The 23,284-nt window shown below is 44.1% G+C and overlaps 3 protein-coding genes across 6 annotated transcripts in view; all 3 read left to right on the top strand.

Annotated features, from left to right (window-relative positions):
* Positions 1 to 11,391, top strand: part of Pde9 (phosphodiesterase 9) — a 398,535-nt gene extending 387,144 nt beyond the window's left edge. For 2 of the 4 annotated variants that reach the window (XM_065221202.1, XM_065221201.1), the window contains 4 exons: positions 8,228 to 8,354; positions 8,419 to 8,714; positions 8,782 to 9,130; positions 9,939 to 11,391. In XM_065221202.1, the coding sequence (XP_065077274.1) occupies positions 8,228 to 8,354; positions 8,419 to 8,714; positions 8,782 to 9,130; positions 9,939 to 11,387 (2,221 nt within the window). In that variant the 3' untranslated portion in view covers positions 11,388 to 11,391. The remainder of the gene's footprint in view (positions 1 to 8,227; positions 8,355 to 8,418; positions 8,715 to 8,781; positions 9,131 to 9,938) is intronic. The other 2 variants (XM_065221204.1, XM_065221203.1) reach the window with 2 other exon arrangements.
* LOC135700664 (uncharacterized) lies at positions 11,388 to 13,800 on the top strand (the record flags this gene model as incomplete). Its single annotated transcript, XM_065221247.1, has 1 exon — positions 11,388 to 13,800. A coding segment is annotated over one exon (375 nt), but the record flags the coding sequence as incomplete, so codon positions are not given.
* Positions 13,801 to 16,230: 2,430 nt separating this feature from the next.
* LOC135700631 (estradiol 17-beta-dehydrogenase 11-like) lies at positions 16,231 to 17,521 on the top strand. The gene is made up of 4 exons (XM_065221191.1): positions 16,231 to 16,647; positions 16,761 to 17,194; positions 17,257 to 17,385; positions 17,448 to 17,521. The coding sequence occupies exons 1-4, from the start codon at positions 16,285 to 16,287 to the stop codon at positions 17,518 to 17,520; spliced, it is 999 nt and encodes a 332-aa protein (XP_065077263.1). The 5' UTR covers positions 16,231 to 16,284; the 3' UTR covers position 17,521.
* The last annotated feature ends 5,763 nt before the right edge of the window (positions 17,522 to 23,284 follow it).

The following is a 23,284-nucleotide window of genomic DNA, read 5'->3' as shown; positions in this document are numbered from 1 at the left end:
TTGCTGATCCGGAAACCGCTGCTCAAATAACAGGTTTGATTTTGATTTGATCTACCGGCTTAAAGTTATATTGGAGACACTACACACTTAATCTAGCTCGGTAAAATCTCCAACAGCCGATTTCCTCGGCATTTACTTTTGCTGATATATCTGCAAAATATCTGTTTGTTAGCTGACATCGCAGCAAAATGATATTTGTTAGCTGAGTCTTGCCAATTGTTTTACTGGAGCTCAGCAAAATAAATTGCAGAACTACTCGGCTGTTGGAATCTCGGTGAAAAAAATTGAGTGTGTAGCTAGTGGTTTTTAAATTGATACGGAAAAGTTTGAAACATTTACTCAAGAAACAGGGGAAACAAACGTTTGACTGTATCCATGGTATCCGATGACTCCAATTCTGCATAAAATTTTAATCCACTGTTATAGAGCATGCACTGCTACCAATAGGGCAGTTGTCAGAAGAAGCTACACACTTAAATATTTTCGTCGTGATTCCAACAGCCGAGTAATTCTGCAATTTATTTTACTGAGATTCAGTAAAACAATTGCCGAGACTCAGCTAGCAAATAACATTTTGCTGAGATGTCAGCTAACAAACAGATATTTTGCAGATATATCAGCAAAAGTGAATGCCGAGGTAATCGGCTCTTGGAGATTTTGCCGAGCTAGATTAAGTGTGTATTCAACGTGGATGTACTGAATAGACTGCTGCTTAGTTCTGAATTAATAAATACCCCACTGTGCATTGGTGGATGTTCTTGACCGCCCCGCCGATTCGTCGAAGTTGCTGCTGAGCATTTCTAGCCCAAAACGCTAAAAAATATGTCAATTTTGTTTCGAGCCCTTTTGATTCGAATGAAACATTGCTTACATGTTCGCTGCTTTCAATTTTACATTCAAATGTGTTTTTTTTTCTACACACTAACTTTTAAAAAGGGTGCATCAAAAACATTGATTATATTTTTTCAAAAAATCATAACATGATAGTTATTGATCTCAGTTGCTATCCACCTCTCGAACCGATCAGTCGCTTTATCACCAAACACTACACACTTAGAAATACCTAATTTCACACATGACAGAATCCATCTTTGACATAAAGGATGACACGTATACAAACATGTCATGTAAAATTAAGTGCTCCGAGACTGATAAGTTCGGTACTCGACGAAAAGTACGTTTGATCGAGCTGAATTTCGAGTCTATTATGACTCAATTTCATGTCAAAATTGACGCTCGTATATGTCAGCCTCAGAGCACTTAAATTTACATTAATTTTTCTAAGTGTGTACATTCGAGATGCTTTTGTGCGGGGTGTCGTATTAGACACATCGATACTTCCCAAGCGACCGTGTATTTCGGTCATAAAAACATTCATGGACAATGAACTGCAGCTCGATATGTCGCTCGTGACTAGTATCAAGCCTCACAACGTAAAGAACGTTGTGTACCTGGGTATGCGAGACAAGGATGCGGCCGACAACATTGCTTCAGCCCATCATTTAAAGCATCTACGTCGAGAGCAGTGCTGTTGATGTACGGATTCACGATCTCCCGTCGGATATGGATAATGTGGTTATCGTTGACCATATGCGCCAGTATGGTGAGATAATTGCAATCAGAAGTGAAGTTTGGAAAAGCTACTCTTCAGGCTTCATTAATGGAGTTCGCGTCGTAAGGATGAAGCTTAATCATCCGATTCCCTCTTACATTACTGTGGACGACAAAGTGACTTTGGTGTCATAGAAAAACCAAGTCAAAACTTGCCGTAGCTGTGACCGAAAATCTCACCCGAAACAACGTTGCTCCGAAGTGGCAACAGCGGTAGCAGCAGCAAAAAAAACAGAATTCTCAATCGGATAGGAGATGGGAAAAAATCGGATGGGAGATGGGGAAAAATAACACCAGCAGCGATAAAAATCACAGCAACAGTAACATCAACAACAACACGAAGACCAACGGCAATAGCAAGCTTGCAGACGCAGCTAAAGATAAGCAGTGGCCTTCTCTTCCTAAACCGGCAACTGATGCAGATCTACACATAAACAATAGAGCAGTGATGAACAAGCGACAAAGGTCCGTCGAATCGAAAACAACAATCAACCACACGAAAAAAGTTAACACGAACGAACCAACTTCCAGTGATAGTGATAGCAACCTGATCACCGTGAGTTATATTTGTCCCTACACGCAGCGACCATACAAGATCCTGTCGTTTGAGTGGATTGAAGATGAACAGCAGAAACGTGCTTTGATCGAGGATTACAAGCAGAAAGTTGATGCTTTGTACCTAGCGCAGCAAAATAAACGAGACAAAAATATTTGAATTGTTTTTTTTTTTTATGATACTTGGCTCCGTTGAGTCTTTCTAGACACATGAGCCTTACAAATAAACAGATTGAAAAAAAAACTATTGATCTGATTAAAATTACATCTGAAAAGAAGTTGTAGGTCAAGGGGTAAGTCACTCAGCACATTGTGCCGAAATTAGATTCGGCATAGCTTGGGCACATCCACCGGTATTGGATTATTGTAAATCATTGTGTGCATTTGTGCATTTTTACTGAACATTAGGGTGCTTCATTCTGAAAAAAGTGATGAATTTCTGATGGGCCACCCTCCAGTTCGATTCATAGCCCCAAAATATGAACCTGTGCAAAAATTGGTAAAGATTGATGAAGGTTTAGAGGTCGCGCCAATGATTTGAAATTTGTATGGGAATTACTATGGAAGAATTTAAAAAATCGCTTATATCGCTATAACTTTGCTTCTACTTGTCCAAATGTCGAAAAAATTTAGTATGTTATTGCTATGGCAATAAACAAAAAGCCTACAGTTGCTACGCTCAGTTTTGCAGCGTATCAAGAATTATAAAAATGTGAAAAAATGGCAAAATAGGGTAAATTGACAGATGAATATGTACAAGGCAACAACGCCAATTTCATCGCAACAACAACAGGCTTGTTGATCATTGTCATGACAACCACATATTTTTTTTTTTCAACGTTTGGACAACTACAACCAAAGTTAGAGCAATGTAAACGAAAATCAATAATTTCCCATACTAATTCACCAAAATCTCCATACAAAATCCAAATCATTGGCGCGACCTCTAAACCTTCATCAATCTTTACCATTTTTTGCACAGGTTCATATTTTGGGGCTATGAATCGAACTGGAGGGTGGCCTATCAAAAATTCATCACTTTTTTCAAAATGAAACACCCTACTGAACATTTCAGCTGATTTCATGGTACTTATTAACCTTTCTACAGCAGCTTTTCCGATGATATATGGTACAATTACACTTCGAAATGGTGCAAAGCGGTGCATACTAAGGAGCATTTTCAAATGCTTAATGTACAGTTTTTCTATTTTAGGGAGCGTACTTTAAATATTTACTGAGCATTCTAAGATTTCTAACGTATTTTGATCAATCATTTAAGGAGCAACCCGATCTATTTTAAGGAGATTTTTTTTACTTATTAAGGATAATTTCATTTGTTCTATTGAGCAAAAGTAGGGCTGCCCTGTTTGTTGGTGCAGCACATAAATAAAAAAAAACTATCAGTGCGGGAAAGCGGACGGCAATGGATCAATGAAAATGCTGCGGTTTTGACAGAACTGTGCTGTGGCTACCACAGTATTTTACATTTGATCTTCCATACACGGCGAATGAGAACGACTCAAATTTGAGTTTAGTTCACTCATAATCGCCAAAAGTGCAGGAACTCAGCGATGAGTTAATTTGCCTCATGTTTTCCCAGGTTTTTCCAGGATTTTTCAGGGAAAAATTCCTGAATTTGAGAAAAGTAAAGATTGGATTCACTCAGTCTATTGGTACCACTCCGAGACTGAATAAAATTTTCGTCAATTTCCTCATTTTCCGGCAGATTTTTTTGGTTTTCCACAGGAAACCATGAGACAAATTTTACTCATCGCTGAGTTCCTGCACTTTTGGCGATTATGAGTGAACTAAACTCAAATTTGAGTCGTTCTCATTCGCCGTGTATACAGTAACGCCAAAAGCATGCTGTGGTGGATTCAAAACTTGACCATCTAAAATGATCAATTGATCAATTTAGATGATCAAGTTTTGAACCCACCACAGCATGCTTTTGGCGCTACTGTATATGGACGATCAAATGTAAAATACTGTGGTAGCCACAGCACAGTTCTGTCAAAACCTCAGGTTTTTCATTGATCCATTTGAATTGCACGTAACGGCTCGGAAGAGTGAAGTGAAATTTTCCTCAAGAAACCGCGATATTCTACGGACAAGGCTTTGACGCCATAGAAAAATTGTTGGCGCATTGCAGTGCATTGTTCGGCGGTCCAATTGTGCGTTTCGTGGCGCCATCGCGAAACAGTTCGCGATCACGGCGATCACTCACAGCGTGACGAGGAGAGGACATTTTGAAGGTGAGCCATTCTACGACGATTGAAGCGCCAGGAACGATACCGAAGCAGCCAGGAGCGACAGTAGACATACTATATTCGCAGCATAATTGGGAAGTAGTGTGTATGTTTATTATCAAGGTGGCCTGTTGCATGTGGCTATCGAGAGGCAACAATAAATGATTGAATGTGCATGCAAGTTTCTCCTTCACTGCGTAGCCTTGTGGGTTCTCTCAAAGGCAAGTTGTTTGGTCTCCGAAGTCTGCTGGAATATTCAGCTTCACTCTAAAACAGGGTACGCACTCGTGGATGCCTTTCCAGACAAGATTCCGGACGGTTGTTGGCCAGAATCATTCTCAAATAGACGAAATCATGAGCTGCTGTCATCCATGCAGCATCTTACGATGGTAGTGGACGACGACGATGTGTGTGAAAGGATGATATTGGTTGAGAATGTACGGGTGTTTGCGACGGGTCACAATCGATGCGTGACGAAGCCGGCCGCCAACGGAGATTATTCCGTCTTGTAGTTGCTGGTTCAGAGATAGAATCTTCGATGATTCTCGAACTTCTCTACCATTCTTCAGATCTTTAAGCTCCTGCGAGAAACTTTCTCGTCCAACACCTTCAGAGCTCTATCAAGTTCAAGCGTTGTGAGGAATCCAAGACGTCGATTGTTGCGATTCGTTGGTTGTGTATTGTAGCGAAATCTGAGCATCCATGCAGTGAGGTGTAGGAGATCCATGTACGATGATCGAAGGCTGATTACGTCGCTTGGGGCTGTTACTGGAATTGTTGCCGATACACTGTTGGCTTCGAGATCCGCGGGATCGAATTCCTCTTCACGGAATTATGGGGCTGAAGGCCAGTTGTGTTCGTCTGAGCTTTGCCAATACGGACCGTTAAACAAAAGCGATTCGTGTTGCAGCTGAGCTGGGATCATCCCACGGGAAATTATGTCTGCAGTATTGTCTAATCCTGCTGTTTAGTTTCAACCGCCATTCTTGGTAATATGCTGAATCTCCGAAACCCTATCCGCAACAAACTGCTGCCATCTGAACGGCGACGATGAATCTGTCCAAAAGAAACATTTCGCTTCGATTCCAATACTGTGCATGACCTTTTCGAACAGGTGAGCTAACTACAAGGCTGACGACTGTTCTAGGCGTGGAGTGGAGAGCCGCTTGTTTCCTTTCTTCAAGTTGTCAAGTGGTGCAACGCGTGACTTCGCTGTCAACAACCTCACAAACACAAAACATCGAAATTTCGCACACCCGCCATTTCCCGCGTCATCCTCAATCCGATTTATCCTTGCGATTTCGAACCAAAACACTCAGGTGTCAGAAATACCGAGTTGCCCGGATGGGTATTTTACTAACAATCGCAGCTTGCTCTATGACCGGCACAATCGGCACACCAGCGGTACACACAGATGACCCAAGATTGGTGTGCGGAGTGACCTACCCCTTGTTGTAGGTAGTTAAATTATCTTTTAGGAAAAAATACACTGAAAGAATAAAAACTTAGTAAATTAATATAAAAAAAAAAACGGAAAACGTTGATTAATTGAAAACACCCCCCCCCCCCCCTCCCTTTTATCATAATCTATCATACAACTTAAAAAATGTTCTAAAACTTGGTGAAAAGTGTAGGCTGGTAACTTTTATTTTTAATTTTTTTGTTAATTTTTAAAGTTTATGAAATTGCATTATTTTTAGTAAAATATTAATTTTTTTGAATTTTTCGCATAATTTTCAAAAATTGCAGTCATTTTCAAGTTAATGCGAATAAATAATAATAGTAATAATAATTTGCAACATTTTATACCATTTTCAAATGTTAGTCATGATGCCTTGAGGCAATCAACGTTTTACGTTTTTTAATATTTATTTACTTAGTTTTTATTGCAGTGTATTTTTTCCTTAAAGATAATTTAACAACCTACAACTTCTTCTCAGATCTCATCTTGATCATGTTATGATCGTGTTATTATTTTTTGAAAAATATAATCAATTTTTCAATACGCCCTTTTCAAAAGTTACTGTGAAGAAAAAAAATCATATTTAAAAGAAAAATGCAATAATTGTTAGCAGCAAACATTCAAATCGGAAACACTCATGTCCAACCGGTTGGCGTTTTGGGCTGGAAATGCTCTGCTTTGAAACTGCCCATATTTTTTACGATTGGTCGAAATTCCGGGCTATTCGGAGGATTCATTTGCTTTTTGGCAGCATACCACTTCAGAACCACCTTGGAGTAGTGGCAGCTGTCCAAATCGGGCCAAAAGATGACTTTGCCCCCTGTGCTTGCGGATGAACGGTAATACACGCTTTTCAGGCATTCTTCGATGTAAACTAGGGATGCCATCGAGGATGCGACGAAAAGTTCCGTGTTCAGCCAACAACTGCAAATCACTTGCCAAATTATGGCTTTCGTCTAGAACTTGTCGGCAAACACGAACTTGAATCTTTCCGGCACATCCCCACGTCCAGTCGCGGTGTAAAACTTTTGACCGGGAAGCTGCTTAAAATCGAGTTTGATTTATGTTTAGTCATCGATCAAAGTGCAGTCCTTGTGTTTCGTCTAAACACGATCATGCAAGAGCCTTGCACGCTTTTTGGCCACGGAATTCTGCTTCATGTGCCGGTTCGGATGTTTACTGGCTTTGTACGACTTGTATCATTCCCTAGCAAGTATGTTCCGCACCGTTCTGGCCACATCTCGGATCGAAAGACCGGGGTTGGCTTTAACGCACCTCAAAACCTTGCTGCGCAGCTGACGATTCCTGGTTCCAGTTTTTTCGTTGGTCCACTGATTCCTTTCCACACTCAGGGTTTCCTTGTAGGTTTTGAGCACTCGATAAACTGTTGTTTTCGGCATCTTCAGCACTTTAGTCAGCTTGGAACCGGACCACTCCGGATTTTTCTTCTTTCGAGTTCCATCTGACTTTATTTCTGAATGCGATGGACTGCTTTGATTAAAGTTGATCTCTATAGAAGTGTAAACAAACCACTGTCAAAGATTTTCGATTCCCAACACTAGAGGCGTGCTAGCGGCGCGCGAGGGGCGTACCAATTTACTTTCAGTCAGCCTTTGCATGTCCGATTTTCAATTATCCAATTATTGATTATTGACAGTCAGCATGCATAAGGGCGTAAACGTGATGATCGATTCTCTTCGTCGATTTTCTCTTTTGTTAATAACTCGCTATAATTAACGTTTCTCGGTGCGTTTGCTGTTTTTTTTTAAAGCCAATTCAACCTGTTACAAATATGTATTGAACAAATCATAGAAAATTGTTTCGCCTAGCTGTAGCAATGCAAAGAGACAATCGATCATCGCGTATACGCCCTTATGCATGCTCACTGTCGAAGTGTTTGACTTGGAGAAGACATGCTATTTTCAACAACAATGCTCTAATAATTATGTCAGGAAACGATGAAGACCTGCTAATGCTACAGTACCCTTTCGATTCAATCACAGTTTGATTTTGGCACCATGCCCCTCCCCTTCAAAAGTTTTGAAAATCATGGGGGTGTTTTTTAATGCTGAATGGAGGAAATGTCGAGCTCTTTCAAAAATTGTAACATGTTTGATCGCTTGCTCATAGTATGTATAATGTTTTAGTGCTACAGGTATACCTCGATATATCGTAACTGTCACTTTTAACTAGAACACGCGCCCTTACCTTCAACTGAACCAAAGGGCAGGGCCAATTTTTTTCGTACATCGAAATCAGTCGTTTATACTAGTTAATAGTTTATAGTTTATACTTCCTACGCTACCTATACCTTCTAATTCATCGAAAATTTTCGCTTTTCCACTTGCAGAGACGTCCGCGAAGGCATCATCCGTTGTATCCTGGCCACGGACATGGCCCGTCACAATGAAATCCTTACGCAGTTCATAGAGGCTACACCCATCTTCGACTATAACAATAAGGTTCATACAAATTTGGTAAGACCCCTTCTCTCATTTCCTCCTACCAGAAAGCACCCACTAACGAATCCTTTATTTCTAGCTGTGCATGGTGCTAATCAAGGTGGCGGACATCTCGAACGAGGCCCGCCCGATGGACGTGGCCGAACCGTGGCTGGACCGGCTGCTGCAGGAATTCTTCGCCCAAAGTGCCGCCGAAAAGTCGGAAGGTCTTCCGGTGACGCCGTTCATGGATCCGGACAAGGTCAGCAAACCGGGCAGCCAGGTGCGCTTCATCGGCCTGGTACTGCTGCCACTGTTCGAAGCCCTCGGTGAACTGCTGCCGGAGCTGACCGATCTGATCATCACTCCCGTGCGGGTGGCGTTGGATTACTACAAGTGAGTTTCCGCAATCGATGTATGGTTTTGAGATTGTGAGATAATTTGTGGATTGTTCGTTTCGTAGGAAACTGAACGACGTGGCTACCAGGGCGCGCCGCTCGATCGCCGAAGCGGAGCAGTCCTCGGAGAACAACAGCACGGCGACGACGGGAACCGGCACGGGTGGAACGGGGGCCAGCAGCACGACGACCGGCGGTGGAGTTGGAGGAGGAGGCATGGGAACCAGCTCGACCGGATCGCCCCAGCTGCCACGGTCGCAGAGCGGCATCAGCGTCAAATCGAGACGTAGTATCCCCTCGCAAAAATCCGTCTCTAGAACATCTGTTGATGAGCCTATTTTAATTACAGCCGAACTGCACGACCTACCCGAGGGCAGTGAGAGTGGAGACTCGGAGACGGCCACCGAAGTGGATGTGAGTATGGGCGGTGGATTTTTGGGACTTTTTTTAAAGGGGTATTTAAGGTTTGGTAGGGCCACCTTAATTGCGATGATTTTAGTAGGGTAAAATTTGAGGTTATCCAAACTCTTGCCATACTTTGGTCAATGCATTTATAGACAGGGAATTTCGGTAGTCAAACTCAAATTCCCCAAGACATGCGTGGCTAATTGATTTTTTTTTCAACACTGAATATCTTTGCGATAGGCTCTATTTTTTAAAGTTCGAACCTGATAAACACAACCATTTTGAGCTGCATGCACACCTGAATTAATAGACCTCAAGTCTTCAAAATTGATGCCTAGAATATTACCTCCCAAAGCCTTTCGAAGTCTCCGCAGCTGCTTCTAGGGACTGTAAATTACGTACTTTTTTTCAAGATTAGTCGGTTCCCGTATTCAAATTTCACCGAGTATTGGCAATTTTAAACTAGCCCATATCAACGGAAATTTATTCATTTCTACGCCTAGGCCTTAAGAAATATGTCCTTGCACACTCTCGATAAAGATCTGCTGGTGAGGGAATTCTATCCAATTGTTATCAAATGCTATCTCCGCTTGAAGGTGAGTCTGTAGGTTTGACCATGTTTTCCTGCGATCAAGTTAATGCTTTTTTCAAACACTAATCCCGTGGTTTGCTCATTCATCGGAACATTAGAGAACTTTCAACACCTTCCAAGTCAGGGTTCTTCATTTCTTTCGATTGTCCTTCAGAGTTTGACCAATGCGTGTCGATTTCTTAGGTACATGCCTAATGGTAGTTTCTCTTGTGCTCGTTTTTGCAGGTTGCGGAGAAAACATCCCGCTTCAAGGTGGACACCGAGAGTAGCCACCGCAAGCAATCGCACCCGAGCTCCCGCAAGGGGAGCCGCGAGAAGCGCCCGTCGATGATCGGCGAGTACTACACGACAGGTACACGCATTCGTGGCTCCCACGGCAACATTCAGCATACTAATCGAACGTATTTTGGTTCAAATCGTGCCATTAGCTTAGACCAGTACAGTAACAATCGCCGAATGTCCGACGGCATCCAGATACAGACCGTGGCGTCCGATAATAGCGTATACTACCATCAGCGGCAGCATCGGAGCTTGGAGCACGATTCCACCGGTGGGATGTACTCGTCGTCGGACCGCAGCACCAGTCTGAACAGTAGCAATGAGCAGCAGCAGTTGCTACAGCAACTGCAGCAGCAGCACTATCAACAACAACAACCACAACAACAGGGGCCATTTCAATCTAGTCATCATGCGCATTTTCATCATCACCATCACTACCAACAGGCGGCGGCTGCTTTGCACCAGCTGCGGGCGGTTCAAGACTGTGAGAACATGAACATTACCGCGCCATCGACAGCTCTGGCGGCAAGTTCGGGAAAATTGTTTGCGAACTTGAATAACAACAATAACAGTAGCAGCAATAACAAAAATATTGGCAAGAAGATGAACTGGTGCCAGCAGCAGAAGCTGGATAAGGTTCGGAATGTTAGTAATAACAACAACAATGGGAGTGGAGGCGGAGGTGCGGGCAGTTATGGGACGAGTGGGTCAACCGCGGGGAAAGGAGGAAACGGAACAGTGAATGGATCGAACGGCACGGCGTCGAAATCAATCATATCAAGACTGAGACAATTGACTGGAAGATTGAGCTTTAATTTTGACTCCAAGGAATCGAAGAAACTGCAAGCGCTGGCTGCGACAACTTCGACGACGGCCGGGGAAGGTGCAGAGGATGGTAGTGAATCTCATCAGATGGATGGATCGGGTAAGAGCGGTGCCGGCGGTGGCTGTTTGACGAAGAAGACTCGGCTGTTGGAAAAATCGAAAACTGTAGACGTGAGTGGGTCGGTTGCGATCTGCGGTGGAGGAGAGGGAGTTGGAGAGTACTGCTGTGCCGCTGGAGTGATACTGAATCAACCCAAATCGATATCGCCTATTCTTATGCAACATCGGAACAGTGATATTATAAGTTCGATCAATACGGCTCGAAACCGGGCGTACAGTTTGGACGTGCCGATCGGTAGGAATTGCTGTAGGAGTTTAAGTGGAAGCACGGCCGGTGGAGGAGGATCGAGCTGTGGAGGAAGTCACAAGAGCTTGACTTTTTCGTTGAATAAATCGTTGAACGAGGAAGCGAACGATACGACGATAAGTTCTGGAGGTGGTGGCGGTTTGCGACAACCACCGCTAGATGACACTACTAAAAGTGGGGGCAGTATCAGTGAAACCATTTGACAACACCCTTACGAACCATCACTGCAGGGCATCCTGTTGGCTTCGAGCTCACTACAGACGGATTCGCCAACACCTCCGCTTTCGTCGAGACAGTCACATCAGTTGCTGCCGGCGAGCAGTAGCTCCGGTGGGAGTAATCCACCACCGTCTCTGCAGCCGTTCAACCGACGGCAATCATCGCAGGACGGCACTGGCGGTGGTGGCGGCGGCAGTTCCACTGGAGGCTACCAACGGGCACCGTACGCCGAGTCGGAGTCGATTTCATCCAAACACACTTCGGTTCTGGTCAGCTACTGGGCTTGTCTGACGGAACGGATGAGCTCGCTGATTTGCAAGTGCTGCGAACGGACGCTTCCACCGGCCGAGAGCGTCTGAAAGCGGGTGCACTGAGGGTCGGAAGTGAACAGGCGGCCAGGTTGCTGTGAATGGTTCGTGAGGAATGGGAGGAAAGGCTTCTGAAGGTTTATTTCGATTGTTCGATTAAACATTTCATGCTTGTTGGAAGATTTCATTTGACATTTTCCGCATCTACAATTTACAATTTAACTTTTTCTACTATTTAAAACGCTCCCATTCCTCTGGAAAATGATGGTTTTAAAAATTGAGATAAAACATGAATTATAGCGATATTTGTTAGGAAAACAAACAAAACAAATCTTATTGACCAAAAACACACTCGAACGAACGTCAAGTTTGCAATGTTTCATACCAAAACAAACAACTAGAAAATCAATTGTAATACTCCCACTTTCAACTTCCCAACCACCTTAAACTAATCTAGAGCGAAAACCTAACAAAAAAGCGAACATATCACTTTCTACTGTTCAACATACGGAACCTTTTACTGACGGAAATTTTAGCCAAACCGAAAATACGACACATACAGAGCGAGGGAGAGAGAGAACGCGTCGAACCGAACAGAGAGAATCCGAATTTATGCACTCGTTTGTCGCTCTCTTCGCCTGCGTTGCTACACTGAGAGAAACAAACGCGGTACGAATGCAAAGCAAACCAGTGCATTACAGTGCTCTTTCTTAGCTTTCGCCTCGAAGGCCAACTAACCTTAGACTTAGTGCGATCAAATGACATACCAGTCCTCCGAACTTTTTTCCCCGGTGAAAGTACCTTAATGTCTCTAGAAACACTCTTATTTTTTCACTCACGTGTCTCAAGTGCGATCCAACTGTGTCAAACCACTGTCCGTGTCAGATCGCGCCTGACTGTAGTCTATCGACCTAAACAGAGGGAAGAAAACAAACAAAATGGCGGCGCTTTAGCATGCTTCGCGCGCAAAAATAACAAGCTATTTTAAAACACTTACTGACTACTACCGACTAGATATGGTTAAAAATTCATGTTGCAGGCGACATTATAAATAAATTGAACCCTATTATGAAATGCAAATCACTCACACAGATAAAAAGTAAACCCACGCAAAATATATTTAAACTAACAAAGCAGAACAAAATATTCATCGGGCTACTGCGCGCGCGTCCGCGAATCAAAGATGGCGACGCGCGGTGGTGCACTATATTATAGCGAATAAATGTGACAGTCGAATATCGAACCCCTCCTTTTTGGTGTCAATGTCTCTTAACAAAAAGCAAACAAGCAAACAAGAAAGGTTAGATTTAGGAAAAATTTAGCACCGTAAGTTGAAGCAAGTAGTGGAATCTTAGGTGTTAGTTCGTCACACTCTGGAAGTATGTATTTAACTAGTAAGCAGAACTGCTAAAGCAGTGCGAAAAAGACTAACATTAACCGATTAAACAAAGTATCAAAATGGTGCGAAAAAAAAAACAAAAAATAATGTAAACAGAAAGTTTCTTGACTATTTATTTGCAACAACCCTAAGTGGAATGAACGCAAGTGTTTCCTCTTCAAAATTACTACAAATTAGCATGCAGAATCGTAGTCAAATTAGAGAACTGATGACAATGTGCCACGCGAAACAAACTGAACTGTACCCCCTTTATCCCCCCAGTCCCCGCAGCGAATCAAAACAACCCACCACTTAAATTTAGACCGAGATTTGAAACCCTCGCTGAAATATTTCCATGTCCGAGAATGCAAACAATAATGTAAACATAATTAAATGGACCAACGCTCTGAATTTGTGTAGTAGGCGAAGCTAGCCCCCTCCCCTCTCCCCAGTCCCCCTTGAATGATATTAAAACAACTGTCTTCTGAAAAACCGATAGGAATGTGTCATAATATTCTCGTAGCCAATTTGAAACGGAAGCAAAGCCCCCAAACTGAATGAAATAGATGTTTCTGGACTCCGCGAGGAAAACAATACAACAAGGTGTCATACTTATACATGTGATTTCAGTGGCATAGGTGCAAGAAGAATAAAAAAAAAAAAACAAACACAAGTTGAAAATTTAGCCTAATTCGTGTGACCACACAGTAACAGTCGTTATCGGAAATTTAATCCACCAAATAAAAAAGTAAACATTGAAGCAAAACCGTTGCGTAGTCGGCCGGAATCTGACGGGAGGCAAGAGGTGTAATCCATAGAGAACCTAATATTAACATTACTATAAACTACTATAAACTAATTGGTACAGAAGAGATGGGGATGATAAGATATTTAGAGAGAAAGACAGAAATTAGCCAACGGTATAAATCATGAACACTAAAGAATTTGCGGCGAAGATGTAAGAAACAGATGGAAAATTATATACATTTACAATTATGATTGAACCGAGTGAATATTTAAGGCACAAGAGAGAAGCAAGAGAACATCAATTGGAATAAGTTATTTGAGCCAACTGGCTGGCAGATGGTGGAACGTGAACTTCAAACTATTACGATGATGATGGGATATTAAAATAAGTGAACTAAATGGAAGAAAATTATTGCAGAAAACGGAAAACAATACCGGAAAAAATAAACAAAAATGTAAGTGAAAAACATAACGGTTGACTTAGGGAAGTGAATCGTGAGGTGATAAATCACATTCCTATCTGTGGAGGGTATGAATACCGGTGGAAACTAACGATTTTAAATTGGATCACTACTTGACTAGCCTATTGGTCCCAAGCAAATCGATTAACGTACCCAATTCTAGTCAAAATTCTAGTACCACACTATGTTTGTTTTGATTCGCTATGCAAGTTTGACCGATAAAATGAGGGGATTAGCATGGGATAGAGCTGAGCCAAAAAGTTGAGCACGTTTCTTCGGGACCTTCTAGTCTAAGAAGGTCCCGAAGAAAGGTGCTCAACTTTTTGGCTCAGCTCTGGTACTATCTCCGGTCCCAAGCTAATCGATGCAGCCCTCAAAACAATGGAAAATTCACGAACCCCTCATTTTAATACTCATTTTAATACCCTCCAAATCTCGATTAGACGCATGTTAACGGAGATAAATCGATTTAAAGATTTGCCTACTCGCAAGCCTGAAAATACTGGCTTGGGACATATTTTTTGGAATTTTTTTTCTGACACCAAAATACCCTCAAAATCTCGATTAGACGCATATTAACGGAGATAAATCGATTTAAAGATTTTCCTACCCGCCAGCCTGAAAATACTGGCCTGGGATAATTTTTTTGAAAGAAAATTTCTGCCACCAAAATACCCTCCAAATCTCGATTAGACGCATATTAACGGAGATAAATCGATTTAAAGATTTTCCTACCCGCCAGCCTGAAAATACTGGCCTGGGAAATTTTTTTTGGGAAAAAATTTTCTGACACCAAAATACCCTTCAAATCTTGATTAGACGCATATTAACGGAGATATATCGATTTAAAGATTTCCCTACCCATCAGCCTGAAAATACTGGCCTTAGACAATTTTTTTGGTAAAAAAATTTCTGCCACCAAAATACCCTCCAAATCTCGATTAGACGCATATTAACGGAGATAAATCGATTTAAAGATTTCTCTACCCGCCAGCCTGAAAATACTGGCCTTGGACAATTTTTTGGAAAAAAAATTTCTGCCACCAAAATACCCTCCAAATCTCGATTAGACGCATATTAACGGAGATAAATCGATTTAAAGATTTCCCTACCCGCCAGCCTGAAAATACTGGCCTGGGAAATTTTTTTTGGGAAAAATTTTTCTGACACCAAAATACCCTTCAAATCTTGATTAGACGCATATTAACGGAGATATATCGATTTAAAGATTTCCCTACCCATCAGCCTGAAAATACTGGCCTTAGACAATTTTTTTGGTAAAAAAATTTCTGCCACCAAAATACCCTCCAAATCTCGATTAGACGCATATTAACGGAGATAAATCGATTTAAAGATTTTCCAACCCGCCAGCCTGAAAATACTGGCCTGGGACATTTTTTTTGGGAAATTTTTTTCTAGAGTCTAATCGAGATTAGGAGGGTATTTTGGTGTCAGAAATTTTTTTCCAAAAAATATGTCCCAAGCCAGTATTTTCAGTCTGGCGGGTAGGGAAATCTTTAAATCGATTTATCTCCGTTAATATGCGTCTCATCGAGATTTGGAGGGTATTTTGATGTCAAAAAATTTTTCTCAAAAAAAAGGCCCGGACCAGTATTTTCACGCTTTATAATCTCAAACTAACCGACGTCGATTGGGTGTGTTTGAGTTTGAAGTGGTCTGCTGGCTTGACTGAACTTTACTCCCAAAACCCCAATCAAATGACTCAAACACGAAGAAACCGTGGCTGGCGATAAGGGAAACAACAAATTTACATCCAATATGAAAACAACCTGCTCCTCTAATAGCTTACCGTTTCCAATCACCCAATATATGCATCCAATCTCGCAGCCTCACCTGGTGATAAGATAAGACGGAAAGGTATGCAGCTAATGAACGACACAAATCGCCCCTCAGTCCAATTGAGTGACCAGCACCAATCGATTCAGTCCCACTTCAGTCGCTTCCCGAATCGGTTCAAATTTTAACCATGAGCAATTCGGTAGACATCCACTCGAAGCCTTATGCAGCGGCATCACCGCTGGAGCCTCGTTCTCAATTGGAAATGTTCCTAGTGGCTTTGAGATTACTGCTGGATCTGGTATTGTGCTTCCTGAAAAGCATTCCACTATGGGTGGAAATTGTGGTGGAGCTGTTCTCTCCGCCTCCACCGAAGAACATCAGCGGACAAACGGCACTGGTTACAGGAGGAGCTAATGGTATTGGGAAGGCCATCGCTACCGAGCTGGCTAAGGAAGGATGTAACGTGGTTATTGTTGATCTAGATCAGACCAACGGGGAGAGAACGGCCCAGGAACTGAAACGATACAACGTGCAATCGGTGGCCTATAAGGTGAGAAAAGTGCTTATCAGCTTGTGTGAGGAAGGCGATTGATTGATTACGTACAGTAGGCTACTACGAGCTGTGCAAAGGTCAATCGTAGTAATCGATGGGTTTTATTGCAGTTTGACGTAGCCGACTATGATCAGGTGCGGGAGTTGCACCGTCTTGTTAAGCGGGACGTTGGACCGGTCGACATTCTGGTGAACAATGCCGGGATCCTGCCGTTTATGTCGCCAAACGAGAAGAATCCTTCGGAGATTCGCCGGATGATGGAAGTCAATGTGTTGTCCGGATTTTGGACGGTGGAGCAGTTTCTACCGAGTATGATCCGACGGCGCCGGGGACATATAGTGGCCATCGCTTCCGCGTCATCATACACTCCAGTGGGTTGGATGAAGAGCTACGTGACGTCGAAGTATGCCGTGCGAGGCTACATGGAGGCACTGGACGAGGAACTGTATCTGATTGGTCAAACCGATCTGGTCAAGACGACTACGGTGTTCCCGTTTGTGATCAACACCCGCAAGCAGTTGATGGATAAATTTGATCACATGCCGTGAGTTTGTAGCTTGGGGTTTCGATGCTGGGAAAGTTGATGATAACAGTTGGTAATTTTAGGGGAGTTTCCACGATGCCGAAGTTTTCTCCCGAGGAAACGGCAGTGACGATTCTGGAGGCTATCAAGGCCAACAAACGGAAGGTGGTCGTTCCAAAGGTGGTTCGAGCGTGGCATTTGAGTTTCTACGAGTAAGTAATTGTGGGCTCGTATTTGGGAGTTAGGGATTACAAAATTACATTTTTACTTGCAGGCATATACCAATCAAAATTCGAAGAATGTTCGATCTTACCATCATGAAGGGTCGGCCACTAGTATTGGACTAGAGTGCTACGTTTATTTGTATTGGTTAATATTATTATGTTAGAAATATATCTTTATCCTTTCAGTGCTCAAAAAAACTGAAGTCTGAAATGATCTATAGTTGTGCTGTTTACTTACGTGAAATTCAGATGGTGATGATTCCTTTTTGAGGGGCTCATGGGTGAACAACTTGAATAGTAGCTGGACGATTTTGATGTTAATAAACAATCGGTGTATCCTTCAAACAATTTTCTGCATTGACAGCTTAGCCCAACTAACGAACGCCTTTCGCTAAGTGGGCTATGGGTTTTAGCCCAAGGAGCGAAAGTTGACTTTAATGTCGATAAAACAAATTCCGGTCTGTTTGATTCTTTTCTTCTTACATCGAATTTTATGCAGTTTAGTTTTTAATGCATAGCTCAGTTAGATCTACACGTTAAAATGGTTATCCAAATTTAGATAACAGCTTAACCTTATTTTAAATACACATCACAAAACTTAAGGGGCGATTCAAATATGAGGCCCCCAAGTTTTTCGTTTTCAATTTTTGTCAGATCCCATATGTTACACGTACTGTCACAAGTTCTGGAACTCCTGCCCCCCTCAATAGCGGATGTTATATTTTAACTGTCACAAGCTATAATATTGAGTACAAAATCATTAATCTACACAATTTATTTTGTTTTCGTCAGTTTGGGGGTTGTTCATAATCCACGTAAACCAAAATGTGATACTGTTAACCTCTCCCTATTCCCTCGTAGGCTGCAGTATACTTTTCTGAAATCCCTTCCCACATAAAGTCTTCGAAAACTTTGTTACGTTTAGTTTAGTTTATGTTAGAACAGTTCATAATTAAGGAACATTTCCAACAAAAAACACATAGGGAAAAGATTCAGTGTAGGCCGAGAGGTGTAATTAGATGCTGCATGGGTACATTGCTTGACAGCCACCGTACACCGCTAATTATTTTGCACACAAAAGCTGCTGAATATCATCCGTCACATTGGCTTCCGCTGAAAGCGAATGACAGGAGAAAGCAAGCAATCGCGCAGACTGGCAAAACGTTTGCTTGTGCGCGGGTGTTTTCGTCTCGTGCGGGGAAACAATCGGTCGGTGGTCCCAAAAGCGGGCAAAGTGGAATCGGATTTGTACCTTGACCGTTCGCCGGACAGTGGCAGGCAGAAAAAGTGACACCAACTTCGCACGGGCAGAGCCATATTGGGGCTGCCTGATTGAGGTGCAGTACAGGCACGAGAACGATCAAAATCTGATGGGATTAGTTCGATCTATCGGAACTTACGGAGCGAACACGGGCGGAGCCGAGAGGGTGAGTGACATACAACCACTTGAAAAGGCAAGACTATGAACCAGTGCTTTTCTCTAACCTTGCAGTGATTCGGAAGTTTTCCCCATTGTTTTGCGAAGTCACGGGATTGGCACTAGCACACGCTCAAAGACACGCAGCGCATTGTCAGTGCGCAGGCTTAACGCGCCGCTTGAATTCCGAGAGAATCTAGCAACCAGAAAGGCCTTCGGAAGAAGTAAGTCACCATTGCTCTGGAGGAGATGAACCTGATCCTAACCCCGATGGGCCACAGGGCCTTTCTTTTGATCTCTTCTGATTTTCCAGCGCGCCGGAGAACGGTTTGCACAGGACGATGATCGAGGGTCCGCGCGTGTGAGCAGAACAACGGCTTACGGCTGCGAGTGGGACAAGCGTCGAGCACAACCGGGACAGAGCATTGTGCACTGGCCAACCAGACGGAAGCGACGTGTTTGATTCACGGAAGGACGGCAAAGGCAAAAGCGTGTTGGCTACGAGTACCTACGTACACGGTCGAGACGAAGAACCGTGCGCACGTGATCCAAACGGGAAGCCAGCGGTAGAATCCAAGCTGGAACCCAGCAGTTCTCTGGTCGAGCCCATGCATCGAAGTCGATAGAGCCCCGTAGAGAACAACCCGCTCTCATGTGCAGCAGCAAGGTTACCCTCGGCAGCTTCAGCAGTAGATAGTAGAACTTTCATAAACGTAACGTTAAGAGTACAAGGACGAAACAGAGTAGAGAAGATGAACAGATAAGGAAGTGGTAGGAGGCAAGGAAGAAGGAACAGGGGAATGTGGGGTCAAGAGGAGGTGTGAATAAATAAGTTAAATGAAGTTCAATACCTCTTTATAATTTGTTGGTGCAGAAGCCTTTTGTGTTCTAGTTTTGGGCATCCTAGGTAGTCACGCTCTATCGTCACTTGGGAAATCTGGAACAACTTTTATAATTATGATAAAAAAAAAAATTGTTGTATTGCCTCAGATTATATTGTATTCATAATACTAAATCGACCTCTGCAGATTTGTTAAACTCGACAATCCATTACAGAGTTCTCAATCAACAGGACGAGTTTTTTTTTTGCTGAGATTCAGCAATGCATTGTCCGAGACTCAGCAACCAAACGTCAATTTTGCTTAGATCTCAGTAAAATAGATTGCCGAGCTGTGCATATCTTCGCAAAAAAAAGCCAAAAGTAAGAGGTTGTATCAAAGAAATGACCGTAGATATGACATAGGATTACGTGGTCGGTATCAATATTCGGCGACTGTGTTAGAGAAACCAATTTTTCCCGTCACGGAACGCACGAAATTTTTGGTTTATTCAATAGATAATAAAAAAGCGAAATTTTTGTGGAAGAATTTCTTGCTAATATATTCATGATCGATCATTTAAATTCAAGATTTTTTTCTAGCGGCCTGAAGAAAACCGGGCGTAGGTATGTGGCAACCCAGCAGAAGGATGACATCGCCTCCCTTCGAATCGGATCTAGTCGCTCCAGCACAACGTCAGCGTTTTCGGTTTGCCTGAGCCAGCTGGTGGAAAGGCAACAAGCCGAAAGAGCTCGTGCAGTGCTAGCGCTACAACGTCGTCATCTTGACGAGCAGCAACAGCTCATTGACAACGTGCTAGGAGGAAACATAGCAGGCAGCCATTGTGGTGGCGTTTCATCCAGTGGTGCGAACATTAAAGTGGCGCCGCCCGCCCAACGTATGCGCCTTCCAACTCCACCTGGCCCCGGGGCTCCCTTAGCTTCGTCTGTTCGTCGATCAACACCACTGTTGGGTACACCCAGAACTACCGTACCACCGATGGGTTCGACTGCAGTGCTGGAGCCATCCGCTTCAAGGTCTCAACAGGAAAAGGAGCATCCACAAACCGCCCTTTTGGAACTCAGGAACCGTGTTAAGCAGTGCGAAAAGCGCGCCAAACCAACACCTGAGTAACTGTCAGCGTTACGTGTACAGATGGAGGTGTGCAGAACCCTTCTGGAAGAGTTCCAGTCCGGTGAAGAAACAAGCAGACAAGCTCAACGGTCGGATGCAAGCGATCCGGTAGGACGACGACTACGAAAGCAAGCGACGACAACAAACGAGCCGCGAATGGAGAAGCAGACCGGCGCCATTCCTAAGGCGAGTCAGACGTTGGAATCGGTACCGGAAGCAAATACTAGTCTGCAGAACCCTCTCTGGCAATTGAGGGATCCGGTAAGCCAACGCAGTTTGCCTTCGGTAAGTCAACCAAACGCTGAAATGCGTCCGAACCACGTCGAACCCCCAGGTAAGCGTCAAGCCTTGAATCATATGAACGTATCCCCTTCCTACCATTGCCCCACGACCAATAATTACGAAACAACCCGTGAGCAGCTGCGAATTGACGCGCGCCCGGGAGAACTTAATATGCCCCCCTCAAATTTTCACGAGCAGCTGCGAGAATCCCTCGCGCGCCCGAATGCCTCGAAAACCTTGACTCGAGATAACCGTCAATCCGAACAACACTCAATCGAAGAGCAAACGCGTGAACCTCCCCCGCGTATGGTTGAGTCGTCTCAGCCCCCTCGTCAGTCAGAAAGTACACTAAGATACCAAGCGATTCCTTCCCCAGTGCAACACGGTGCTCCCACACAGCAGCAGCTAGCAGCAAGGCAGTCCCTGGCTAAGGAACTTCCTCGATTCTCCGGTGACCCTGCGGACTGGCCGATCTTCATTTCGAATTATCGCTACACGACTGAAGCTTGCGGTTTTTCGGATGGAGAGAATATTCTTCGCCTACAACGACGTTTGACTGGACCGGTGCTGGAAACTGTGCGCAGTCGGTTGGTATTGCCAGCAGCGGTGCCCCAGGTAATCGAGACTCTTCGTATGCGGTTTGGACGACCGGAACTGCTCATAAATTCTCTGCTGAGCAAGGTGCGGGAAATCCCAGCTCCAAAGTCCGACAGGTTGGAGGACTCATCGACTTCGGGATGGCGGTGCAGACCTTATGCGACCACATTGAAGCGGCGAATGAGCGCGCTCACCTATCGAACCCGGCTCTTCTGCAGGAACTCGTCACGAAACTTCCCGCGGACCAACGAATGATGTGGGTGGGATACAAGCGGGGATTCCATTACGTCGATCTAAAAAACTTCGGTGACTATATGGCGTCAGTGGTACAGGATGCGACTAGTGTGGTGACCTTTGAGCCAGAAGGTAAAAGGAGCAGTGCTCGCGACCGTCCGAAGAGCAAGGGGTTCGTGAACGCTCATGCAGTCGAAAGCGCGGGGAGTTCCGGAGTTTCATCGAGCGAACCGAGGGAATCACCCAAACAATTCGACTGCCTGAACTGCAACAAAAGTGGGCATCGAGTGCGCGATTGTGAAGTCTTCAAGAAATTGGACGTCGATGATCGCTGGAGAAGAGTTCGTGCGCTGTTGCTGTGCCAGAACTGCCTGTTTAACCATGGACGTCGTGCGTGTCGAGGACGAAAGACTTGCGACATTGAAGGCTGGCAGTTTCGCCACCATCCTCTCCTCCACTCCCGAAGAGGACCACCGAAGTTGTCGGCACCGATGCCGAGAGTTCAGGTAGTCGATAACCATACCCACCATCACGCAATGTCATCGAAACTCTTCCGTATCATTCCCGTGATACTCCACGGTCGTAATGGGTCAATTGAAACTTTCACTTTCCTCGATGAGGGTTCTGACCTGAAACTAGTGGAACACGACCTGGCTCCTGCGCTGGGCGTGAAGGGGACGCCTCATCCTCTATGTCTTCGGTGGACTGGCATACTTCGCGATTGGAGAAGGAATCGCGACGGATCACTATCGAGATCGCTGGAAATGGGCCACAAGTTGGTGAACGCGAGGACCGTCAACAATCTCAGTCTTCCCGTCCAAAGCTTCCAGGCCGAAGAAGCGGTGAAAGTGTACCCGCACCTAAAGGGCATCCCAGTAAGCAGCTATCAGAATGCCAAACCCAAGATCCTCATCGGCATCGACAATCTGCATCTGGCACTTCCGCTGAAGATAAGAGAAGGTGATGGATCTGCGCCGGTGGCTGCTAAAACAAGGCTAGGCTGATGCGTCTATGGTCCTCGAGGAAGCAGCAATCGTGAATCGTACAGCTTCCACGTTGGAGAATGCGCCTGTGACGAGAAGCTCCACGAGACGGTGAAAGATTTTTTCGATATTGAGAACACTGGAACGGGTCTAGTTGACGAAGGATGATCAACGAGCGGTGACCATCATGGAAACTACGACTCGACGAGTTGCGGACCGTTTTGAGACGGGATTAATTTGGAAGGAGGACCAAGTGGAATTCCCTAACAGCTATACGATGGCATCGTGACCCGGAGCTGAAGGAGAATCTACATCGACAAATACGCGAATACGAAGTGAAGGGCTATGCACATAAGGCGACGAAAGCGGAAATTGAAGCAGCCGACTCAAGAAGAACGTGGTACCTACCAGTAGGAGCAGTC

This window comes from Ochlerotatus camptorhynchus, unplaced genomic scaffold, assembly GCF_037179485.1.
Source record: "Ochlerotatus camptorhynchus isolate MF236.1 unplaced genomic scaffold, CSIRO-AGI_Acam_v1.1 ptg000140l, whole genome shotgun sequence".
NCBI classification, from domain to species: Eukaryota; Metazoa; Arthropoda; class Insecta; order Diptera; family Culicidae; genus Ochlerotatus; species Ochlerotatus camptorhynchus.
The sequence above is the reverse complement of the archived record's forward strand: the minus strand, read 5'-3'. Positions and strand labels throughout refer to the sequence as shown.